Here is a 27,472-nt window from a genome sequence, read left to right as displayed (position 1 = left end):
GGAATTAAGAGGACTAGACTTACGCCGGTGGTCCAATGATGTTCATCTGACCACCACCGAAGATCCTCTAAGCAAGAATCGTCCCAGACTACCACTGCGCTCTCTTTCCGAAAGCCCAGCAATTCCTGAGACGTGCCTGCAGAGAGTGCATTCCCAACAAGCTCTTCCACTCGCTCACTGGTTGAGCTTTTTGTGACGTAAAACTTTCCAGCTGACTCAGGACGGCAAGTACTCATTCTTGCGTCGGGAAAGGCCTCAAACAATTTGTCTGAATCTTCATGCCCAAGTAAGTCTTGACTTGGTAAGGGGAAGGAGAACTCTTCTTCAAGTTGATCCAGATTCCCAATGTCCGGCACAGATGTAGCAGAAAATCTCTTGCTCTTAATCCTTCTTCCTTGGAGGAAGCCTGAAGGAGCCAATCATCGAGATACCTCCTCATTCTGAATCCTCAGCGATGCATTATAGCAGAAACTGGAGCCATCACCCTCGTAAATACCTCAGGTGCTGTGGTCAGACTGAAGCAGAGGGCTTTAAACTGACTGATCTCAGCACTGCTTGGAAGGTTTCCTTATGGAATTTGGAAGAAACTACCATACAGTTGAGATCCGAGAGGTCTATAATGGGTCTCCAAGAACCTCCTGCCTTGGCGGTCACAAAAATCCAGCTGTAGAAACCCGGCGAAGGGGGAGCGGGCTCTATCGCTCCCTTCTCTAAAAATGACCAAATCTCTGAAGCCAAGGCTATTCCCGATGGAAGACGGAGAATATCTAGGAAGATGGACCGGAGAATTGGATAGAGAAGGAACAGAGAAAACTGATCTTGTACCCGTTCCTCAAAACCAACACCTAACTCTCTGTGCCCCACTCCTGCTAGATGTCTGCGAAGTGGGCCAGGCATCCTCCCACCGGTATCAACGAGGGTAACGTCTCCGAAAACCCTTCTTTGATGACGAAGATTTTGAAGTAGCTGCAGGTGCACTTTTGGCGGAAAAGCGCACTTTCTTAGGTGATCTAACTGGAGACCTGGAACCGGGGCATTTAGCCGGGGAGGAAATACAGGAACCTTTTGGAGACCTTGTTCCTTGAGCTGCTCCTAGAATCATCGCCTGCTGGGACTCAAGTGCAGACGTAGATGATACAAAATTTACCATGGCTGATATGTCTTCATTAAAAAGATTGTCGCAGAGCGCAAGAGGTGCCCTCGACAGAATCCTCTTGTGAATATCTGGAAAGTGGAGTGGAAGGTGGCCCAAGAACAAATCCCTCCTCTTCTTTCCCATGAAGGTTGTGTAAGCAGCCAAAATATTTCCTTGGTACGCCAAACCCCTGCAAACAGATGTTACCAGGTTGTCAAAAAGCACTGGATCAGAGGGGACGAAACCGTCCCTCTTAAGAAACCACATTAACCCCGACAGCATCCACATTTAATAGGATAATGCTTCCAATTGGTTTCTAATGTGTCTTCTAGGATGAATGCCTCCCGTAAAGATACTCCTACCTGCCTCGCCGCCGAAGGAACCCTGGCCAAAAGAGCCTCCATTGACTCGTTCAAAGTTACTCTAACACCGGATGAAGGGTTAACCGCTATCCCATTTAAGTTCTTCCGAGTAGAAAGCAAAGAAGAATCCTGCCTAGATGAACCCACTATCATAGCTAATTTGGAATCCGCCTCTCTCAATGCCTGCTCCACCCGACCAAACCAAGGCAATTTACAAGAAGTACAGGGAACTGTAAGCTTGGTTGAATACAGTTCCTCAAACATAGCCTGATTAGCCTGTACCGGATCCTCCATCACTCTGGACTCAGGAAAAAGAGAATGGATTAACTCCACCATCCTCTTATATTTGCTTTCTGTAGCCTGAGGAAAACCCATTTCTGCAACAGGGACACCATCTTCCAAAGAAGTTTCCCAGTCGGAATCTCCCGGCCGCAATGGAGCAGGAAAAGAGGCAGAAAGAACACCATGACCTCCTAAACCTAACGAAGGGGAACCTGCTGATTCCTGACCCTTACACACCTGACTCATCCTATCTGATAGTACTCCTCAGCCAGCTGCCAATGGCTGTGTTATACACCTGTCTCCTGAGAGAGAAGACGAAACCCCCAATCTTCAACCGCTGTCAACACAGGATTCGCCAAATGTGAAACGTGCATACGTGAGGCCAAATCACCTCAGCTCAATATATATGGTTGCGCAACCTTACCACCGATAACCGAAGAAGACGTAACTAAAGCGCGAGCTGCCGCCAACTGTGCAGAACTTGAGTCATACAGAGCTGCAGACAAAACGCCTGTACCAAAAACAACCGTGGACAAATCAACAGTAGAAGAGGGAGCACCTGTCCCCAAAAGACCCAACACCAAACCTGACCTAATACCATACCCTTTGGAGAACGAAGTCGCCATACCTTCCAGATGATTAGGTTGAACAGGTGGAAGACATGCCCACCGAACTCACACTGACAGGTGTGCTTAACGGGAAAACCCGATTCAGTGAAATTGAATTACCTGCCGTACATCTAACACCTTCCGCACCAATAGAAAGCGGAAAGTGTAAAATTGGCAGATCCGAATGGACCTCAAGCAAAACAAAACGCCTTTCTAGTGGATGCTGAGCAAGCCTGACTTACGTCCGGAATTTCTTCTGCTTCAGGCCAAGAAAGCACAGCGGAACACGAAGACACCTGGCCTAAGGAGACGACCACTGCAGAAGACAAACCTGATAGGGAAGCCTGAGAACAAACCGCAGAAGACACCAAAGCATGACCCAACTGAGGAAGCAGAGAAAAAGGATGAGAAGAATATTTTGGTGGCAAAGGAACACTTGGAAAAGATGAAAGGGAAGAAGGGAATGAAGATGAAGTGGAAAATGAAGCCACTCTTTTAAGCAACAAAAAATACATTGAATCTACACCTCCTTAATGATCTCGATACATTTAATTTGTAAATTCAGGAAAATTCTGTAACACGTGGTCCCGAATATTGGGAACCCCAAGTGGAAACATTGCCTAACTAACACTCTATAGCCTTGAGAAAGGCCCAAAAGATTCGCATTATACTCTGCTAAATTAAAAGACATATCCTCTAACAGACAAAAGATCTGTGTTTTCTCTTGAAGGAAAAGAAACCTTCGAAGAAGAAGGGAAAGCCTCAATGCATTCTGCAACATGCACTGCTTCGACCACTGGATTGTCTAATGACTTCCTGGTCTTGTCCCGAGAAAAATTCGTGGACGGAAATAAAATTCCTGAAGGATCCAAAGGGGACCCCGTCCTGCCCAAAAGAGAACCCACACCAGAACCTGAAGGCAACTGTTCAGGCAACTCTTCATCCTGAATAGCTAAGCTTGAGTCACCAATTGTCTGAGTCTCTCCTATTGCTAGTACATCTTTAGCCCTTACACCTTCAAAATAATTGGGGAATTTTGCTGCTGACACTGCCTGCTCTGCAACAGGGGGGCAGAAAAATCCTACATTCTGTGCTTGCAGGTCTCCATAACCCCCGGCACCTGTAAGGGCTGGTTCTAGAACAGGCAGGGGAGCTGAAATAGAACAGTTAGAATCTGACCTCCTATTACTAACATCCTTTTCTTCATGCAATTTTGCCAAAAGGTTGCTAAAAAGGCTAGTCAGACTTGATGACAATCTATCCTCAAGTTTCTTAAATAACAATGCCTCAAGATTCTCTTGCTCTACCTTTTTAGGCTCAGGTGTTACTCTATGTTTATTCTTAGATGCCAGTGCTCTCCTATCTTTTAAGTACACCTCCATATGTTCTACCAACCACTCCCGCATTCCTCGCATCTTTGCTTAACAATACACTGAACTTTCCTGCAACTAACACAATGAGAATGTCTGTCATGCTTGGGTATACGTACTCATCTGGTTTTTGCAGGTGATACACGACCGATGAGCTCCTATATTAACGTTGCCTGACTACTCCGAAGGCGTGGCTGATGAGGATGACTTCAAGGAGATGGTTGTAGATACTTCCTTATGAGGTGGGTCCATATTCACGGCAGAGTTCATCAACGTTTTTACCAATCAAAACCAGGAGAGCGATCAAAAGCATAATCCAATTCCAATCCAATTCGTCAACAGAAGATGTAAGTCAATTAAGGCTGAGAGGGTCAGGCTAATAGACTATAAAAAAATGTTCGCTCGAGCCAGGACACGTCCTGAAGGTCGAGCGAACAAGAAGCAATTGGATGGGGAGCAGTCTGTCGGCTGGTCCTGCCACCGGTGTTACCAACGGCAGTACAGGTAACTCAGTAGACAGTGTTTACCTACAGCGTTGGCAACACTGGCAGTTTAAAAATTTACCCAAGTGTGGTTAAGTTTGTGGGGATATAGTTCAGGCTGGTCAGTGACCAGGGCTAATTCAGGTGTTCAGGGAATGTGTTGCAATATCATGGATTGCTAGAAAGCACCACTGTGAATGCAACAACATTTATACAGGGTGCAATGGATGTACTGAAGCTGGAAAAGGGAATGTCTGCTGGAAGAATAAGAGGAGAAAGACTGCCTATGACTTTAAGGGCTTCCCAGCTACCAATGGTGAGGTGCAAAGGGATATCAATTTGGCAAGACAGGTTGGTGGAAATGGGAATGAGAACATGGTCAATAAAAATGTCATCAAGCAGCTCAAAGCAGATGTCGTGCTAACTAATGAGTAGCTGAATGATCTAATAAAATCAACTATGTTGGAAGATAAAGATGAATCAGAAAGTGAAGTTCAACCAACAAAATGGACACTGAAGAAGATGAATGAAGAGTTCAAAACTGGCACTGTTAAAGATAGAATAGTAAAGGATTGTGATCCTTCCATGGAACAAAGCACCAAAGTCACCTACATGATATCTAAGGCAATGATACCATTACAACAGGTGTAAAAAAACTCAAAAGGCAAAGAAACTTCTGCCAATTATGATGTTCTTCCAAAGGAAGGCAAAGAAAAGTGTAAACTTGTGAAAATCCTCAGCTTGATGTTATGCAACTGTTACCATCTTCTTTCTTCGAAGCTCTGAGGATGACCCTGATGACTGTTCTGTCATTTTGTCAGAAGGCCAGCAGCTCCTATGCAGTGCCTCTGCCATCAATCACCTTCATCTCATTAGCTTAGGCACTGTGCATAATCATAATCGTCTCATACAATCTACAGCATTTCTATTTCACTACTCCATTAGCTATCAAGAGAAAGAGAGAGAAGCATTGTGAAACTGCCAAGAAATTCCCTACATATCTGTACTGTACACATGCCCACACACATCTTCCCTCTCTCTCCTCTTAACATTTCTCATTCCTTTGTTTTTCTTGTATTTTTTTTTATCTTGTCATATTTTTCACTCCATAAAGTAATGAAAACTGCTAGAAGTGTTATGCTAGATCCCTGCTTACAGTCCGGACTAATTGCATTTAGCATTATGTACTGTACAGTACTGTACGTACACTACCTATACATATGTAATATAGATTTTTCATTTATGTTTAATTAAAATATTCTTTCTTTATTAAAACTAAAAGAAATACTGTATCATGGTTACTTATTTATTGTACTTTGCATTGTATAACCCATAATGGTTATTATAAAATATATTAGGGCATAAACAGCTTGTTTGTATGATCAGCTTACAAAAGTTCTGTTTAAGAAAAGAAAAGTGCTAGAAAAAGCAAAGTAGGTTGGTTAAAATGATATCTAACAGTGTGGTAAAACATAAATATTTGAAGCTATAAAGTAAGCTGAAGCCTACAATTAAAATAGGTAGAAAATTCGAATTAGTAAATACTTTAAGCAAGCAGGGACACTGTCGAGCTGAAGTTGGAAGCAGGATAAAAGTAGCTCAAGGGAAATGGAGGAGGTAGCAGGCACAGGATGCGACAAAAGAACGCCAAATAAACTAATAATGAAGACTTTTGCTACATAATACGACCAGTGTTGATATAGGGTTCAAATATGATTCAGAGATACTGGCATTAAAAAGGATGGAGAATAGAAACTGGAGCAAATAGAAATGAGGGAGTTAAGGTGGATTTTGGAGATCTTGCTGCACAGCAAGCTGGAAAATGAAGAAATTACAAGTTCTAGAATAGTAAAGATTACTCCTATGATAAGAGTCAAGACTGAGAAGGTATGGGCATGTGGTAAGGATGAGAGGGGAGGAGGGAGTGAAAAAGCTCGGGTGGAACCTGATACAGGTAGAAAATTTAGAGGGAGACAAGAAATTAGATGGCATGTTAAACTGAATACTATGGTTCTGAAGAAGGGTTTATTGGAGGAAGATACTTTCAATAGAAATATTTGGAGAAGACATATCAAGGCAACCTGCCCCTTAGCTTAGAGACAGCAGTGGGGATGAAGAGGATTTTGCTTTAAGAAGGGTAATACTTATGATACGTATTTATAATCGTGAAATTAGTTCATCACTAAATATGAACAATGAAGAATGGATAACCAGGTCTTCTGTAGGTAAATGCAAGCAATTACTTACGAAGCCTATGAAAAGTGCGAATATTCTCTTAAATGCTACACGGCTACTGATGACAAATGTAAAGATAAATAAATGTCTCAAACAATGAATATAACAGCTGTCAGGTTCTGACAATTCGAGCATTCCTTGGAGTGACGAGGTATTGGACTACAAACACATACATATACGACTTCTTTCGGTGGAAAATGACCTTGCATCAAACTGTAATTACTGCATACTACTTCATTTTACTTGCGGGATAGGGGGGGGAGGGAGGAGAGTGGGGGGGGATATAATTCTGAACACAATTGCAGTAACTGGTTTAGATGTCCTTGAACCTCTTCCACAGCACGAAAGTATGTAGGCTGCATATCACAACGTCACATTTCCTTTTCTCCTGTTCTCCGGGGACTGACAGCCATACGATTCTCCTTTCAAATACTGCATTCATGTTTTATAATCTCCAAGAATTGATATCCAACGAGACTAACAGTTGTAAAAACATCATCATCATAATCCTTGATATAGTATTTGGTATATCATCATTCGGTCTACCAATCACGGGAACCCTCTTTGATTAGTATATTAACTCCATTAGTAAAATTGTTTTCAATCATTAGTTATTGTCTTGTATTTCTAATTCTTTTAATTCCAGGGGCAACTTACTGAACACTTTGGATGCGTTGTGCTTGTAAGCGTTTTTTAATATCTACTACGTTACATCCTGGTTCCGTTTATCTATGGTATTGTTCTAAGCGCCTATGCTTAGTTACCCTTCTTGTGGTATAACACTGCTCGGTGAGATCCCTTGAATGTTTCCTTATCCCAATGTATATCAAAATACATATCACCATCTGTATTCTATATTATTGTTTTTGATGAATTGCGAATGAAGCATAATTAGGAAGCGAGTGACCCCATAAAGCTTGAATGTATTTGGCTGTCTTGTAAAATGAGCCTTGAGACTTTTTTCAAGTGTATTTTGGTGGATCACTTTATAAACAGTTACAGGATCTGGGTTGGCACATTGACTTTCATCAATCAATAATCGCAGACTTCTCTTAGCCTTATTTGCACCTCAAAAACATCACTGCCAAGTGTTCTGTTTGTTGTTGCCTCCCAAAGAAAGAAAAATCCCCGCAACGGCTACAAGCAGCCCACCGTGTAACCCAACGCATTATTCCTGGCTTCTTTTTAGTTACGGAAGCATCACGGATGTCGAAAGCAATTACTGGGTACTCTTGTGACACGGCCTACACTCCAGCCTTTAGCTACCCGTCGCCCCCCGACCGATTTGCCTCATGAATTTGTGCGGTTCGCAGCTATAAATCTCAATTACCGACAACCTGGTGAAATATCGAGTCTGTGAATATCTATATATATTGAAGGTCAAACTAAAGACTTGTTGCCGTCTGGTTCAGTTTACCCTAAACAGCATTAAGTACCACCACTTTCCGAGGGAAAACGCCCTGCAGCTATTGTTATCAACCAGACAAACGCACGGCAAAACCACAGAGTGCACATAACAAAATATATCTTAATAAATTGGTATCAGTTTACATATTTTCGGCCACAATTTCTCGTTTCAAAAATCATATTCTACATTTTTTTTATTTGATACTACAACGAATTCCTGTTTCACAAATACTATTTAATACACACACTATACATTATATATATATATATATATATATATATATATATATATATATAGTGTATGTTTGTTTGTTTGATTGATAAACAGAGCTGATGTATAATCAATACAACTGAAAAACAACATTAACTATATATATATTATATAATATCTTATATATATACATAATATATATATATATATATATATATATAATATATATATATATACACTCATATAATTACCACAAACATTAAAGTGCCGGTCGGAGCAGCGTCGGTTGTCTCAGACGTCTGATTTAATCTTCGGATACGTAACATGACAGCATGCAAAACTACGCTACGCATCTGCGTTACACCCTTGTATACCGCTTGTATTAACTTTTCCCCTGCCTAATTTTCCAAGTGCTGCATCCTTGCTCACAATTTAACGAAACTAAGCCCCAATCAAACGACAAACTTACAAACTCATTAAGCAACTTGTCTATCGTCCACATATGGGTAACAACGGAAGTCGTAACTCCTGCCTACGATACAAAGGCGTATCTCGTCAAATCCGGTTACATGTCACAACCATACAACCTGCTAAGAGCACTGCTCCACACTGGTTCAAAGAAAGGCAACAAAAACGAAATGCCTCCAACACCTCTAAACAGACCAAAAGAGGCTCAAAGTGTCTCGAGCACAATTGTTAAGTCTGGCAATGATCTCATCACCGGGTTCAGAGGAAGCCAATCGGCCCTCGCTAACATTTTCTTGAAATATCCAACGACGTTTCTTGATTGCTCCTACATCAGTCTACCACTTGCAAAACGTTTACAGAAAATGTACCAACACATTCATTGAACGCACCTGAGTTAAAACGTTGGGCATCCTTGAGATGACAGCGGTGGGGGCGAGCGCAAGGGTACAAAAGGGCCCGCCCTTGATTTGACGGGCCCTCCCAAGCAGACGAAGTACTGCCCCGCACTCCATGTTTCCTTTCTTTCCTTGGTTTTCTCTTCAACAGACTTTCCGTATAATCTACTACCACTTGCCGAGGTCCTTCTGACCCCACCTGACCTTCCTTCCAAGTCTGTCACACACAAATGATGCGGATGGGGTTTTCAAACAGCCACACCTGTTTCGCCTACAATGTCACAAATGATATTTCTAAAATTTCGAAAATAAGAACCAAAAACACTGCAGCTATCAGTAATTTTCTTCGAAACTTGCGACTGATAATATTTCAAATAATTACTCTCAGAACCTTACAAAAACGTTAACAGTGGACAATACTTGAAACCTTAGTAATCAAAATTATTTTCGTTATTTCACAATTTTCTACTGCAAACTTTTTCCATCAATACACCAAGCTACAGATAATGGCAGACAAATCGCGTTTCTTCCGCAACTCGACACTCTGCAGGAAATGTTCAAGCATAGCCACAGCGCGGAACGTTTAACAGGCCATACTGAAATGCTATCCAATGAGCAAGTATTATACAGGATTTTGGGGGTAGGCATACAGGCCCAGGGATTTCGGGAAGGGAATGAATGGGTAGTTCAACGATACTAATGAAGTGCGAGATAAAGTAATAAATCAGCGATAGTAATAGTAGTAGTGTGGGCTAAGAGGAAGGGATGATGATAAACACCTGACACGCTTGTCCGGTAGTGCGTCGCTAGTTCTCCTTACCACAGCCACGGACAGACTGATGGCAAGGTCTAGCTAGCGATGCCTCATACACCCTACTCAGTTGCCCTGGCCCAGTCTCAGGAGTGGGAGGAGGGAGGGGACTAGATGGGGGAGCTGCGATGTGAGAAGGAAGGGGGATACGGACATACAGTTGCAAGTGCACGATGTTTCATTCCAGCTAAAGTTGCAAGTGCACGATGTTTCATTCCAGTTGTAGCAGCTGCCAGAACTTCAATAACACCGAAACAAAGTCCAGACCTACTCAAAGACTGCCTCGTCACACGCACATTGGGGTTGTCCCAGAAAATCTCCGAAAATAAACGAACGCGAGACAACGTTCCCGGAATTGGGGTTGGTAACAGATTCCGACATTGCAGGAGAGGTCAAGGCAGCATCGTGAGGTTATGGGCCGATCATCACTAACCATTCCGTGGATGATGACAACGTCGGTATTTACAAATGAAGGTTTGCCACATTTGTCTTCGCATCTTCAATGAAAGAGAAGCCAGATATACTTCATGTTCACACAAAAATGTCAATGAACACTGAAGTTCCACTTGACTATAACTATATGAATGGAAAAATCGAATAGTGAATAGGAAATGGAATCTGACTGTAAATGCCTATGACCTTTTGCCAGAAAATGCATCGGTACTAATACGATTCCTTAACCTACCACGCACTGGAAATTCGCACCCCATCTGAAAAAGAAAGCAAATTTGTTCTTCACAAAAGGAACACGCTACGGTAATCACCAAACACGGCGTTCAGCTATGTATATATATATATATATATATATATATATATATATATATATATATATATATATATATATATATATATATATATATATATGATATATATGATATATATTATATATATATATATATATATATATATATATATATATATATATATATATATATATATATTATATATATATATATATATATATATATATATATATATATATATATATATATATATATATATATATATATATATATATATATATATATATATATATATATATATATATATATATAATATATATATATATATATATATATATATATATATATATATATATATATATATATATATATATATATATATATATATATATATATATATATATATATATGTTATATATATATATATATATATATATATATATATATATATTATATATATAATATATATATATATATATATATATATATTATATATATATAGATATATATATATATATATATATATATATATATATATATATATATATATATATAAACGTTTGTGTGTGTTTCTGTCAATATGAAATCAAATTAATTTTCGAAATTGTTTAAACAGCGAACAAAATTACCCGTGCAGAAATTGCCTGGGGCAACAAACATACAGTAACAATAATGATAAACACTAGCTGATTGTTGTTCCGTGAAAGGCGCTTTCAACAAAAAGTTTCGCCGCTGACATCTACGTAACCAACAGACGGTCAAACTGCTATGGGCAAAGTCCCGCTGGAAGCGAAGCAAGACTCCTGTCAACCGCTTCGGTGTAGCAAGACATTTCTAACGGAGAGCTCAAAATGAAATTATTCTGATAACCGAGTGAACGCCATGAAAGTACGTACACGCGTTCACACTGCAATATGTATATTGATGCTGTGGCAACAAGCAGCCGTGCCCGCTTTATGTCTTACCAGTAATTATTTATTTCACTTCCCTTCTGTAAACATCACATCGTTCAAGCGTTTTCACTTTCCAAGTAATATGCTACATAGCTAGGTTTCCGAGAAAACATCACAGACTCTTAAAAGAATACGGAAGCAAATGCGGTTTTATCAATTATGTTCTTTATATATGCAAAGTAACGAGGAAAAACCAGTTTACAGCAATGGTCCATGATATCAGCCGGATGGCCTTCCCATTATACCACTCACGACAAAAAAAGTACTTCTAAAGTAGCTCCTTGACGCCTTCTCTTTGCTGGTTTGGATGAGAGGGAATGCATCCACCCTTACATGCTTGGTGCGATTCAAGTTGAGCTCATTTGACAGTATCAATCATATAAAAGCCGGAAGTTGTGGTACATTAATTATAAAAATAATAATTTCTACCAGCGATGCTACTATGAACGTTACTGTTTCGTTCGTTCAGCGTTTCTTCTTTTATGTAAACTGCCCAAGAAAAACTAAGCTGTTTTGCCTGCAACAGTCTCACCACCATGAACAGAATATAAACCAGGATCTCCCCTCCACAAAAAAATAATTCTATTTATTCAAGTTCTACAGCAAACATCTTATTACTTTCCAAGTGAGCTCAGTGAACGACAGTGCTCAAGTTTGATATCAACATAAAGATAAAAAAAAAAATGAACAGAGCCGAAAGTTTTGCCCAACAGTTGACGATCGAGTCAGCTGCTAAAAACCAAATATGAGAACAATATTCCAAGCGTGATACAATTTAGAAAAAAAGAAAGGAAAAGAAAAAACGCCCTTATGATAAACAATTCCTAGAAAATCTTCAAGACAAAGTAGACCGGATGTGTCTCCCTAAAGTAAATTAGCAACAAAAAATGGCTCCTAAAATTATAAATGAGGTGTACGAGTATCTAGTTAAAGAAACACTGTAAATGAAAGAAAGATCTGGATGGAGGTTTGAGTAAGGTTGCGAGGAAGAAGGAACAAGGAATGTTTATATGAATGAGAAACAGGGAAGCAGTTCCGTATTTTTCATTTGCGGGGTTGATATTACGGAGGACGAAAGAATGAGATGAGACAAACTGTCCATAGAAACCAAGTTGGAAATTCATGAGGGAATTACATAGTCGACTCTTCTTTATGAAAGCGAAGTTTGGACGTTACATGCAAATGGAAGTAAAAAATATTGAAATTATGAAGATGAAATGTTTACAACACATGACCTGATAGAAGGAAATGTTACAATGTGTAGAAAGGGTTAGATAGGATGAGAAATATTGGAATGGAAGGGCTAAATTCAACATCCAGGAAGCGCAATAGGGTGAGCAAGATAAGGGTGAGGGGTTACTGGGGGCCAGGGATTAAGCAAGCTGCTCATGATCCCTGTGTCAGTGGCCGAAGCTGCTCATCTTATGGATATTTCCCATACAGGAGTTTATTATGATCATGCAGATCTCTACGACAGAAGCAGTCTTTACAACCACTAACTACAGGAAAAGTATTATGCAGAGAGGATCAGATTATACTAATGTTTGTTGATCTTCAAAAGGCATTTGGCAGAGTACCAAGACAAATCAATAAATGGATATTACAAGGCTAATTGTAGGGTGAGGGCAGTGGTACATATACATGAAAATTTGAGATTAGTGTTGGTATTCATCAGTGCTGAACTACAAAAATGGAAGAAACCACAACAGAATATAAAGAAAAAAAAAGGGGGGGGGGGGAGAGTGCTTTACGCAGATGACCTGGAATTAACAGCGGATTCCAAGGAAGTGGCGGTGGATATACTCAGAAGGTGGAAGAAGGGAATGGAGAGGAGAGGACAAAAGCGAACATAGGCAAAACAAAGTTCATAGTGACTGGAAAGGAAGCAAAGGAAAATGGACAATCAGGGAAGTAACTAAGTGGTTGCTGTGGGAATAGTGGGGATAAGCCCTGTACTATGTAGGTACCAAGAGGCATAAGAGGTGCTCAGGACTACAAAATATTCTTGGAGTGACAGAATTTCGGGAGCCAAAAGAAGAGGAAATGGAGAAGCGAAAGGAGCCAAGAACACTAAGGTTCTTCGCTTTATTAATTTAGAGCTGGCTACATTAAGTGTAGGAAAAAATTAACTCAGCCACACGATCCGACCCTTCAGCACTATGTAAGAACCCATCCCCCGGCCCTAACCCCCCCCCCCCAAAGAAAGGTGGACAGAATGCTCACGCAAACACTCACCTTAGAATATGGACAAAGAGTTGAATTGATCTAAATGCATGACTGGAACTTTATATTGCATTCCCAGGGGTCTGAGTCAACACAACTGAGCACAAAAAGAGATTTCAAACTGAAAACGTACTGCCGTTACAATCCTGTCCCATCTTTGGCAAAGACCTATTAATTATCCACATTAAAACACCACACATGAATTTTGGAATCAAGAGAAATCGTGCATTGCCATGAAATGCCAAAACAGAAGTGAGCACTCTTCATTGCTTTCTCTCAGAGGAGGAGCCTGAGCCACAAATACATTCAGTAGCAAGGCACCAAAAGAAATTAAAAACTACAGCTAAGGTATTACAAGCACTTGAACTTCTACTCGAAAGCCCTACAACAAAAGTTCTAGGAGTTCGTGGTTGGTATTGAATATAAAACACTACAGAGGAGGCTGGCTCAACACTGCAATACTGGATTAAATAAGCAAGTATCTAAACGAGCTTTGTTACGTAGAAAACATCTTACTCTTGGAATGGTGAAATGGCAGTACTAGGAAAAAATGAGCGGTGTGGAAAATCAAGTATATTGTTCACATTTTCTTGCCTTTTTTATTTCCTTTTCCACAACCCTTTTCATTTCTGCTTATCCATTTGCTATTTAACCTTTATGAAGCGGAACAATTATATCCCTCCGACCCTTTCTTTGGAATTTTTCTTTAATTCAGAAATACATTACAAAGCATAGTCAGCCAATGAATCACACTGTCAAAAATGTACTGCAGCCTCTCACACTTAATCCTATTAAAGTGTGGTGTCTTTCTATTCTATTTTATTGATCTTCTTAAGCTATAAACAGCCACTTCCACAAGCATTCTCAGCCTTACATTAATCCTTTCTGCCTTTGCAGAATTCAGCTCTTTTCTTCTATTGTCTGCTTCCCACAAATCTTTAAAATACTCATTCCATCAACCCAGTATTGCATTTCCTTTAAACAGCAGCCCTCTGCTTGAATCTTTTTCCGCAATTCATCTGGTGCATAAATTTTAGCACTATTTTTACCTCCCCATTCAGCAACGTTTTACTGGCCTCAAAGTTCTTTTCATCTTGACCCTTCCATTGTGTTTACTTGCCTTCTATTCTCATTCACTTTCTTTTTGACAAACCTATCCATCATACTTAAAATTCTTACACGAAATCTTGTGCCATGCAACTGCATATCAAATTACCTTTTTTTCTCTAATGAACAATGTTTTCTCATTTCACCATGCAGTGTGTTTTATTCATATTATATATATATATATATATATATATATATATATATATATATATATTATATGCATTAAACTACAAATGTCCTTTAATATCCAATCCGGTCTACCTCGGAATTAATTATATTTTCACTTATGCTAATCAAAGGGGAATTTTTCATTGATAATAATTTCGTCCCTGGTGGATTTGAACCAGCGCACAGAGGAGAAATCAGGATTTCAGTGACGCTAAAACCGACCAGGCCAAATTCCACGAGAGGACGGTTATTATCAACTAAAAATTTCCCCTTCGACTAACATACATGAAAATATATTAATTCTGAGGTAGTAGAGCAAATTAGATATTAAAGGACATTTGCAGTTTAATGCATGTACATAAATCACGGTGATGACAAATAACTAATATTAATATATATATATAATATTATTATTTATATCTAAATACTTATATATATATATATATATATATATATATAATATATACTATATATATATATATATATAGATATATCTATATTTTATAATGATAATAGTATTATAATATATATATATATATATACTTATATATATATATATATTATATAATATATATATAAATATATATATATATATATATTAGTATATATATATCTCAGATCTGAATCCCAGAATCCTTTTGCGAGGTTCATTGTATTTCTTTGTTTAACAGCAATTATTCTATTATCTGGCTTTTGAACCAGCAATTGCTGCTATAATAGATTTATATCGATATATATATATATATATATATATATATATATATATATATATATATATATATATATATATATATATATATATATATATATATTATACACACACATATATATATATATATATATAAAGCTCTAGACTCTTTCTATGTATATATATATATATTATATATGTGTATATATATATATATATATATATATATATATATATATATGATTATAATCACTTTAGCATGATTCATTTATCACACATATCCACAGGTGAAAAATAAGACGGGGTGTAGGTCCTGATCGGTTTCGACATTTTCCCAAGCCATAGACTTGGAAATAAAGTTGAAACCGGTCAGGAACTACACCCCACTTCTTGTTTTTCACCTGTGGGTGTGTGTAATATATATATATATATATAATATTAAGATATATATATATATTAATATATATCTATATATAGTATAATAAGCCACGAAGGAAAAATAAACAACAGAGTTTCTGCAAGATCTTTCGACTCAACGTCCTTTACTCAGCAGACAAACTGACTTGACATGAGAAATTGAGAGTACAGGAAAGGTCGTATAACTGACAGATAGGGATTATAAGGAGATTAGTACCTAGAATCCAACGCACCTGCAGAATGAGTAACCTTTCCCAACAAGCATAAACATGGGTACAATTTAAGAACAAAACAAGACAATTAAAATATTATAAAGGGCGACAGCTTACCACATTCAGATCTTTGGTACACAAAAACTTATTCACAAAACAGACATATACCAAGAAAATATCTCTAAGGCAACTAATTTGTATTTAAGTCTGTAATTATATCTTTGAGGTCATTCTTAAATATGTTACAAATACAAGGGTCTAAATGAAACAGGCCACGATTAATATTAAAAATTACAATTGGAAGTAAGTTGTATTATGGCAGATTCTAAAAGATTTCGTGATAAGCCATCTTATGATCTTGCAATTACTGAACTACCAATCCAATTTATCCAGTGGTTGTTTTCACTTAAATGAATGAATATTGCATTAGATGTTTGCCCAGTTTCTCATGTTAAGTCAGTTTGTCTGCTGAGTAAAGGACGTTGAGTCGAAAGATCTTGCAGAAACACTGTTGTTTCTTTTTCCTTCGTGGCTTATACCTTCATTTATGGATTTATCACGTTCCAAACTTTCGTGATTCAGTTATGCATCCATACATACATCCATACTACATATAATATATATATATCTATATATATATAATATTATATATTATATATTATATTATAATATATATATATATATATATATAACGTCTAATTCTATATATATTATATATATGTATATATATCTATATATATATATATATATATATATATATATATAACGTTATATATATTATATGTATATATATATTATATATATTAATATATATAGAGATATATATCTACTTATATATTATATTATATAGATATCTATATAAATATAAATATATATATATATATACATATATATATATATACATGTATATATATATATATGATATATATATATATATATATATATTACACAAAAGCAATTGTCGGTTCAAAAGCCAGATGGTAGAATCAGTACTGATTAAACAAAGAAACACAATGAACCTTTCAAAGGAGCTTAGGATTCAGATCTGACTGAAAAAATCTTCCTCAATATTAAGAAATTGTCAACAGGAGTGATTGTGACAGCTGACTTCTAGAATATTCCTTCATTGTTATAAATACCACTGCTATGTAACTTTTATTTCATTCACTTCCTACCTATTGAGGGACACCTCCAAAATATAGCTATAACTTTCTACCCTTTTTGGTGTTTTTATGGGTTCCTTTTATTATATATATATATAACCTTATCTTTAACCTGAGGCAGGCAACAATTAACCTAATTCTGCCATATTAGGTGTAAACAAGATCTATAGGAGAGTGAAGCAAACGCACGACCAAAACTCCTCTCTATACCTGTGAGTGCTTGAATTTGCCCTCCAGTATCTTTTGACTGCCATATCAAGAACCTGTGCTTTGTTTCAATTCGACCTTTTTTGCCTTTGCTGGTAAGGTATGTGCAATTATCTACAGTGTATAATCTAGTTACATAACATAATGCTCCTGCAGTCCACTATTAAACTTGCTTAAAAATATATCTTTTTTTAAAGAAAATATGGCCACTTTCCTTATCTGGCAATCACTTGCTCATAAACTCTTAGTTGTTTGGTTAAATAGTGTAATTACATGCATGTACATACTGCATTTAAGAATAGGCAATTGCACCAATATACCCAATATGAATTTTCTTTAATGGGAAGGGTCTCCATACTTTTGTGTTTCCCGGTGTGATCATGCACTCCAAGGCGTAACTGAAGACATATGAGTATTTCAGGAAATAGGAAATCTTTGCTAACTGGGCATATAAAAAGTTATGTGAATTTCTTTTACAAGAGACAGAAAGCTTTGTTTTATTGTGCAAGCACGTGCTCTGAAAGTCTATGATTTGTGGTTAAAAGAAGTTCAATGGCCTCAGCATAGCGTCTCCAAACACCATGAGTTAAAAAGATACCATATTGGGGCCTCACTGAGCTACACATAGTTGCCTCCAAGGAAGATTGCTTAAAATTTTCCAGCACCAGGAGTTAGCAGGTTTAGATGATGTTGTGTAGGAATACTAGCGGAACAGCGTACGGGACTAGAATTTGTAAGGTATACCTGAATGGAGGAAATACTACAAAGAAATGGGAGAGGAAGTTGAGGGCGTGTGTAATACAAAAGCTGCTGCAAGCAGCTTGAAAGTTTTTAAAATGTAAGTGAAGTATGTTAGACTATGAAGGCAGGAGAGTGACTGGCTTGGTATGTAAGTAGGTCCGAGACATGGTGTCTTGTCGCTTTGGATGTTTAATATTTTGATTGATGGAGCGACGCAATAAATCAGAGCATGGACAGAATATTTAGTACAAAGGTGTCAAGACAAAAAAAACATCCACGAAAGGAGTGAAGAGTGATTGATGTTTGCAGATGTACAATACTGGCTGGGGATAAGGAAGAGGAGCCGTGGAATCTAGATAATAATCGTTGCAAGTGTTTGAAAACAGAAAAATTGAACTTACACGTGGGCTCAAGTAAGGTTATATGGGTAATTGGAGACCTAAAAGTTGAAATAATGAAGCTTAATATGGAATGCGGATGATGGATGTGACCGATTGATAAGGGTGCCTGGGAGTAAATATTCACCGATAATGTGATAAGGTTCAAGGAAAATCGCATTATAAGTGAAGCTATAAAGTGTCTACAATGCCAAGGTGGGAATGTATGGAACAGATCTGTGGATAGTGAAACCAGATGGAAGCTTAGGTTCAAAACTACTGATATGAAGTGTTTGTACAGTACACGTAGTGTTAACACAACTGAAAGGTTAAGAAATGAGCGATGTACAGGAAGTCCTGGAGAGGAACTGGATAGATGCTATGAAAGACACTTGAAAGGAAGGACCGTAATATCCATAATGCCCTGCAATTGAGAGCAAGTTAGAGATGGATGGTGTTGTGTGCATAGGGGGGTCCAACGTGCTGTTCATGGCCTTTCAGAGAGGATGCGTGAAGTGGCTAATCTGGTGTATAAGGTTCTGTATAGATAGGTGATTCAGCTGTTTAAAGTAAATTGTGATAATAACTTGTGTTCTGTTCTCAGGTTACCCAGTTACAGGAAACACTTTCATGTTGAGAAAAATACATAAAGCCTAGATCTTTCATTTAAATGTGATTCTTTTTTATAAGGCAAGAGCAATAGAAACCGCAGACCTCGGCAAAGACTGAGCACGTGGGCAAAAAAGGTCCCTACTTCCCAAGTTATATTTCTAACCCACCCAAAAACTAACCATTTGTTGCCAATTACGAAGCCCGTTGCTGATTTATTTTTCCTAAAATTGTATGAATAATTTACGTAACCTTGATAACAAAATACACAAAAAGAAGATCCATGAAGATAATCTTGTCGGGATAACCAGAATTGTATGAGTAATTATTTGACCGCTTAATTGCATATTGTGTCTGGCTTGCAACCTATCTTTTACGGCTGCCAGGAAAATTGGAGAATAATCACGATTTACTACAGCGTGAAACCACACACACACACACACACACACAATATATATATATATATATATATATATATATATATATATATATATATATATATATATATATATATATATATATATATATACACACATGTACACGTTGAAAAGCATAATCGTGCTTCCCTTTTCTCTTCCTTCTGTCTGTTGGGTTTTGCTTTATGCAACTGAATCTTAGAAATGTTGAGGCGTTATTTTTATTAGTGTACAACTGAAATGTGTAATTTTACTTTTCATACAATTTAAGAACCATAACACGCAGGAGAGAGAGAGAGAGAGAGAGAGAGAGAGAGAGAGAGAGAGAGAGGGGGGGGGGGGGTCTCGGAAGTGAGCGAGGGGGAAAACGGCATGAATGGAGTCACGTGCACCATTTGGTTGAGGCAGATATCGATTTTACGGTAGGCTTTGGTTCATGGACGATGGATGTATGGCGCATTCTCACTCAAACCAACGATGCTCTTTAAAGAGTACTTAGTCTACAGGTACCGTATCACCCACCTCATTACAAGATAACAGTTCCGTGATCTGCGGTTATAAAGGTTTCCATTTCCCTTTGTTTTTATTGGATGCTTTCATACCTGACAGCGAAAATGAGAGAAAAACGCGAGCAATAACCCATGTAACCTCGCTAACGACAATGACATCGCTCTTAGATGGCCTAATATAATGCATAACTGATAAATGTTCAGATAGCCGATGGATGACTGTCCTATACACAGAAAAAGACCAAATCTGAGCATGAGCACCTGCCTCCCTCACGTTAGGCCTAACAGGATGAATTCTAAGCCCAGTGCCTCGTCGTCTCCCTTCTTCGTACTTTATGACATAACGAACACTACTGGCCTACAAACCGGCGGTGCATGTCAAGTCAACACGCTCGTGGTTTCTTACGGTACGAGTTTATTGGGCTGTCCGTCTCCTTCCTTGTATAGTTGCCCGGTAACATCGTCGGACTTTTTAAACGTTCGTCATGTGTTTCTTTAGAATGTCCCAGTCTCCGGATCTAAGAAGTTCCTCTCCTGGGGACGTGACAGATAAAGGACATTTTAGCCTTGCTACGATTCTTGAGGAGGACTGTATGTAGCTTTGTTATGGAGGCGGGCCTCCTCAACAACATTTAGATCATATACATATCTAGTATTTGTGTGTTGTATATATAGTATCTAATGTAGTATATATATATATATATATATATATATATATATATATAATATATACATATATATTCGCCAGTTTGAGTAATAATCAATCATTTAAAAAACTAAGGATATTGTAAGTCGGTGTTGTATTCGACCGTAAAAAAAAAAAAAAGTCTGCTACAGAGAGAGAGAGAGAGAGAGAGAGAGGAGGAGAGAGGAGGAGAGAGCGAGAGAGAGAGAAGAGAAGAGAGAAGAGATAGAGAGAGAGAGAGAGAGAGAGAGAGAGAATCAAGGAAGGAGCCCAAAAACTGGCATCCAGGAGGTCAGAGATACATAACGATCTCTTGTAGAAATCCGAAAACCATAGTAACTAACGTGCAAAACTGCAGTCAATGAAAATGACTGTCTTTTGCAGAAGGCCAACTCCAACGAAATGGACAATGAAGTTTATGCATAAAGAACATCCTCCACGGGAAATTGGGACAGAATGAGTTACTGTTGAAAGTTTTCTCACATCATAACTACACAAGTCACCGATTCCACTTCAGCCATCCTAATGCATGGTGAATTTAAGAAAATATCAGATAAGATACAAAACAAAAATTCCTAAAATGAATTACCTTGTTTATCAGAAACTGAAAAGACTCACAACTAATCCTTACTGAAACTTCAATGTTTTTATGGAAACTTAACAAAGAGTTATTTAAATCTTACTCCTATATGTTACAAAAGACAGACAAACCACTCCCTTGGAACTTGCCCTCTGGATTCCAATGTAGAGTGCGAGTTCAGTCCGCAACTAAGCCACCATAATCATGGCAATGACGTCGTCCCTTCTGTGGGGCAGGCAGTGGTCATTTGGGAGTCAGCTGTCACTGGTATCACTTGCGAAGGAATGAGCTTCATGAAGCATAAGATAGCTTTAAAACTTCAAGATTTTCCCCCTAGATTTTGTTAGTTTGTTTATATGATGTTTTTACGTTGCATGGAACCAGTGGTTATTCAGCAACGGGACCAACGGCTTTACGTGACTTCCGAACCACGTCGAGACTGAACATCTATCATCAGATATACACATCTCTCACTCCTCAATGGAATGGCCGAGAATCGAACCCGCGACCACCGAGGTGAGACGCCAGCACGCCACTGAGGCGCTTTTTTTTTCCTAGAGACAATTATGAATAAGTCACCCTTTAACCACTTGCCTTTGGACCCCTGAAGGCATGTCACAAATGCCCGATAGGACAATATGAAACACGCAATTAAGAGAAATCCTTTGGGATAATAGGGTCTTAATTATTCAAATTATTACAAGGTGTTTTATTGTAAAACACTGATCAGCCGTAATTGTGAAGAAATATGCGCATTTGTTTAAAAGGTCTGCTGGATCAATGAAGATCACTGTCTTTAGCAGGTGATGAGACCTTAACTGCTATGTTATTTTTGAGAAGAACATATCAGCTGTGAAAGCTCAAACAGCACTAATAAACACTGTGTTAACAATCATACTCTCATAACGAGACTGTTTAGTTTTAACAATTTTTAAGATAACCATAGTAATTTCTAGCCAAAGACAGAAAATAATAGTTCAGCTGATCTCAGTATGGCCATGTAAAAACAGACCTGCTTAAATCTTTGAATAGGCCCCGAAAGTTCAAAGTATCATATGATGGCAGCGAATAGAAATCATTGAGAAGGAAAAGAAGGAAAATATGAAAATACTGCATTATATTGCCAGCCATTCCCTATCAAACTAAGACAGCAAGGGTCACAATACAACCTACCGATAGTCCACAATTTGAACTGAAAAAAAACAAGGTAAACACAAGGGTCTAGACTTATGGCTACAGACACACTGGTTGAATTAGATTTGGAAAACAATTCGAAGAGTAAAGCCTAAAGCCCCAATCACACTGTGCTTACAAAGAGGCCCCAACCATCTCCTCCAATTACACGTCACAAACGGTTGTTGGATTGATCTTAGTTCAGGTTGTGGAAGACTGTGGAACACCTTACGACTGACTTGGTCGCAAGAAGGAGCTTGATGCTGCATCAAAGTCCTCTTGACGACCAATCTGGTCATAAGGAGGTTCCTGGTGGTTGGTAAATGGTCTTCCATCAGTGGATGACTGGTGGTTTGCAACCAACTAGCACGTGGTAGGCAGTCACCTGCCGGTGGTAGGCAATCACCTAATAGTCGGCTAACTGGTGACTTGACAGAGCAGAACAGTTTAGAACATCAACCACTGTCCAAGACCATCAGTGACTGGATAGTGGTAATGGACAACTAGTCTTAAAAAAGTGACGGATGCCAATCTAATGCAACCACTGGGTGCCTAATATTCAACCAGCGGGTAGTTCATACTCGACTGGTGGGCACTAGTTGTTTGATATCTCTGACCAGTTGCAAACTGACTACAGACTAGTCGCATGATGGTGGGTGACTCAAAACCCACAAATTATCCACTGTTTACCCACCTGTCATAAAAATGGTCACCACCTCAAAAATATGCAATGGTCACCCAATGATCACAAATTTTGGAGGTTACAGGTGGTCGCTAGCTGGTTGTAAACAAATGTGACCTACTCTCTTCACAGGAAAAAAAAAGAAAGCCTATTCTCAGACTCAGAGTTCAAATTGCTTCTTGATTTTAAATGTGGCAGAAACCATGAGGAAGAGCTCCATGGCGTAAGTATATTCAGTACTTCCACATCCTAAGCCGGCAGACCCATAGGGGAGATGTCCAGAATTGTAATATAAAAACAAAAGCAAGAGAAAAGCAAGTTTAGGAAAATATACAAACAAATCAAATCAGCAAAAAACTTGAAAGCAAAACTCTTACACTTTCATTCGATCATAATCTTTGTCAAATGGCAAAGAAAACTGAAAAATGTGACGGAAAGCCTTCCCTTCCAGTGTAAAGAAAAAAATTCTCAGCCCAAAAGTGAAAGAACTGAGAAATCTTCCAAGTAAACCCACCTCTAATGAAGACAACCAATATCCTCCACTGGAACCGAGTGTTCAAGAGTTCGAACTTACGAACTTAGAATTGTCCTTAAGGACCTCAAACCAGGTATTACTTGTCTTCAAAAGAAACAAAGTTGGGAGATAAATGCTTACAATTCTGGAGGCGAAGCTCCTAAAAGCAGTGATATCATGGTTCACATGTTACAACAGTCACCATTAACTTTGAAATCATTGCAAGCTGCGCAGTTTGTGCCTCTTAGAAAAACAAAGAACATTTGTTTCATATACATTCCTCCTGATTTTCACTTCCGTTAAGAAGAAATAAAGAACATTACAAATCAGCTTTCTACTCCATTTTTATTGTTATGAGACTTCAATGTCAATAAACCTTACATGATGATGACCTAATGGATAGCATAGGTCTTATTATCGAAGGCACCTTTGATAACATGAATAATGATACTGTTTTGAGTAATGACGGATTAATGATATTCCATAGCATCTACTCTGCTACTGATCACGCCTTGACCTTGCATCCATTTACACTATCAGAGATCAGTACATGAATTTCTTTATGAGAGTAACCCCTTTCCTATTATTCTGAAGTCCATTGTAAATACTGCTACAGAAATTCCATCAAAGTGGTAGGAAGAAAATGCATAGTGGTGTTAAGTGTAAATAGGTCAATATGTAACATATTAAAGATACAAGTTCCAAAGGTCCAACAAGATCAGTGTGGAAAAAAATATCCAAGTTAACACGGATATCCATACCAAATCTACTGTCAACACTAAGAATAAACTATAGCCAGGAAATAAACCAAGTGAACAAAAAAAAAAAAAAAAAAAAAAAAAAAAATTAGGTGAAAACTTCTCTTATATTATTTTTCCAAACTCAATACCCTGGACTCAACCAACAATAACAAGGAACCATACATTGCAAAATTCATTCTAATGGAACACGAAAACTCTCTCAAACTGACTCAATTGCCATTGATACTCAAACTGACCCGATTGCCTTGGATACAGACATAATTCCTTGCAGAAGGTTTATAACCATCCCTAAAAAACCTAGAGTCCTTAATGGAAATAATAAAGTATGGGAAATTAGAATTATACTACAGAGGTGGAGGATATTATGAGTTATAACTGTCAAGAAACCCAAATAAAGATGACTTTCAGACAGCTATTTATAAACCAATTGTTCTCACTACTTTTTTTTTCAGCACATTAATGGAGAAAATAACTAAGACAACTCGTATGGAACTCGGAAAGCAACAGAATTTGTCTCCTTGTCAATTTGGTTTTCACAAAAATCGGAGCACCCTTGATCCCCTGATGTTGCTAACCAAATCCAGCAGGGGTTTGTCAATCAGTGTCCAACTACAGGGGTCCTCTTTGACCCTGAAAAGGCTAAGACACAACTTGGCCTTTTGGCACTGTCAAGCAACTGCACATAATGGGCATCAGACAAGCAATGATAAAGTTCAAAAACTCATTCTTAGCTCAGACACATTAAAATGAAAGTATGAGCTGGAGGTAGTGCAGTAGTATCAGGGTCCTTTTAACAGGGAAGGGTTCTGCTAGGCAACATACTTTGTTACTTGATTTGCTATAACTATTAACATGATGGATACCGTATCGCCAAAAATTTAGTGTTTTTTTTCCATGAATCTGCATTATACCTGATTAACCAATCCTTTTCATTTAGAAAGATAACAGCGGCCCTGAGTGTGCTCACTAAGATGAGTTATCTATCGAGCACACTTGGGTTTACTGCTGTTAAGTAAACGATGCTAACGATGGACTCTGCGAGTCGATGAAAAATCCTTATGTGAAATTTCGGAAGATCAGATTGACATTCTCACAATCATCTTTTTCTCATAGGAAAAAGATTTTTGGAGACGATATTATCTACTTCCTTAAGTCTCCTAACATATTCTAACTTGTTTTCTTTCAATATTTTCGTTTTCACTATCAATTTTCTTAATTTTTCCTATTTTTATTTATTCATTATTGTGGTCCCAGTGCCTAGGAAACGTCTCCAAATTTCACACACCCATCCATCCGTAAGAGCTGTAGAAATGCAAGTCCTCTCCCATCCCCTGCCCTCCGACGGTGATCTGTCACTTATTATATATAATAATAAACCTGTTCCTATTTTGGATCTCATTCATTTCGGATTCGCATACAGTGCTGACATAAGGCCCAAATAATATCTCTTCCATATAGAAACAAAAATTACCTTTCATCAAATACAACACAACACATCTTTCCAGCAAGTCCTGGGCAGCGCGGACTAAACTTTTTGAACATTATAAACATTATAAAGTTTGCATAAACTTTCAATGATATTTCACGGAAGTTCATTTGCACATTTGACAAAACGTTTCGTTGGCGACTTTTTCATGCTGTCATTTCTGGTCCGTTTTCTTCTTCTCTTTTTCTCTTGACGAGTGATCTTCCCGTGATCATGGTCACTGCCTCAATGGAATTAGCTTGCTTTACTAAGTCGAGATGAGGATTTTTATAAAACCAAATTCATCCTAACAAACTTTAACTGAATAATTAGATTTTACATAAAACCAAAATATCCCTAACAAACTTTATGTGAATAATTAGATTTCATATAAAACCAAAACTTTGTCAAAACTGAGTGTGTTATAAATTTGACCCAATGTTTCATAGACTGACTCCTTTCTATTCATTACTGGACATTTTCTATGGAGAAAGTCGTACATTATCATGGAACTGGTTATCACTGCATGAATGGCAAGACAAAATTTACTTTAAAAAACCACAGCAGAAACATTTCTGTGATTATGATGAAGGAATGCTCCCCTCTGAATACCGTTTTTTTTTTTATAAGAACACATTTATACTTAAACTGCTAAGATATCAATGAACCGCCCGTGGAAAAACATCCACATTATCCGTTACATACACTTACTTGCACAAACTCATGTATTCACATTATTCATCCAGCCTTTCTAAGTTTCTTCTGATCAACTTTCCCAGTACTTCTGAACCTGGCATTCTTTTCACTTACTTGTCCTCTCATCTTTCCTCATGATCGAGCCATCGCAAAACACGCTGATCCGTCCTTGCAGCTACACCTATTTTTTCACCACCTCTTGTGAACAGCACTAGAGTTTTCACCATTTCAAACAGTTTTACCAACATATACTACACACACAATGCGCCTCTACAGCTTCCAACTCCTTTCCATCTTTGGCACACATCCTACTGCTTTTCATACCTACCTATTCTGCTTTTTACCTCTTCTCTCATTCGCCATGATCTGAAATATTCCCACCCATAATTACATGAATCAAAAGCTTCCACTCTCCAATATCCTAACTACTATTCATGACTCCACCTTCCTGGTTGCCACTTACCCTCAGAATATGACACGAGCTTACATTACTTTCAACTCTTCCCCCTGAGTCTTCTATTTCTTTCACTATTTTCAGTCAGCACTGTATCCTCTATAAACGTTCTCATCTCGACCAATTTTAACACCACACAGTTTTGCTCCTTCATCTGCTGGCC

The 27,472-nt window shown here is 37.9% G+C and overlaps 1 protein-coding gene across 8 annotated transcripts in view; it reads right to left on the bottom strand.

Moving 5' to 3' along the window:
• The window catches only part of LOC135221648 (calcium uniporter protein, mitochondrial-like), a 761,453-nt gene that overhangs the window by 702,251 nt on the left and 31,730 nt on the right, over nucleotides 1–27,472 (bottom strand). For 2 of the 8 annotated variants that reach the window (XM_064259404.1, XM_064259423.1), the window contains exon 1: nucleotides 9,735–9,753. The exons of 2 other annotated variants lie outside the window; for them this stretch is intronic. Coding sequence is in view for 4 of the 6 variants with exons in the window: in XM_064259358.1 (XP_064115428.1) it covers nucleotides 8,950–9,072 (123 nt within the window). In the remaining 2 variants the exon portion in view is untranslated. 4 more of the 8 variants (XM_064259358.1, XM_064259350.1, XM_064259375.1 and 1 more) reach the window with 4 other exon arrangements.

The sequence above is a fragment of the Macrobrachium nipponense genome, chromosome 20, assembly GCF_015104395.2.
Source record: "Macrobrachium nipponense isolate FS-2020 chromosome 20, ASM1510439v2, whole genome shotgun sequence".
NCBI lineage: Eukaryota > Metazoa > Arthropoda > Malacostraca > Decapoda > Palaemonidae > Macrobrachium > Macrobrachium nipponense.
The sequence above is the reverse complement of the archived record's forward strand: the minus strand, read 5'-3'. Positions and strand labels throughout refer to the sequence as shown.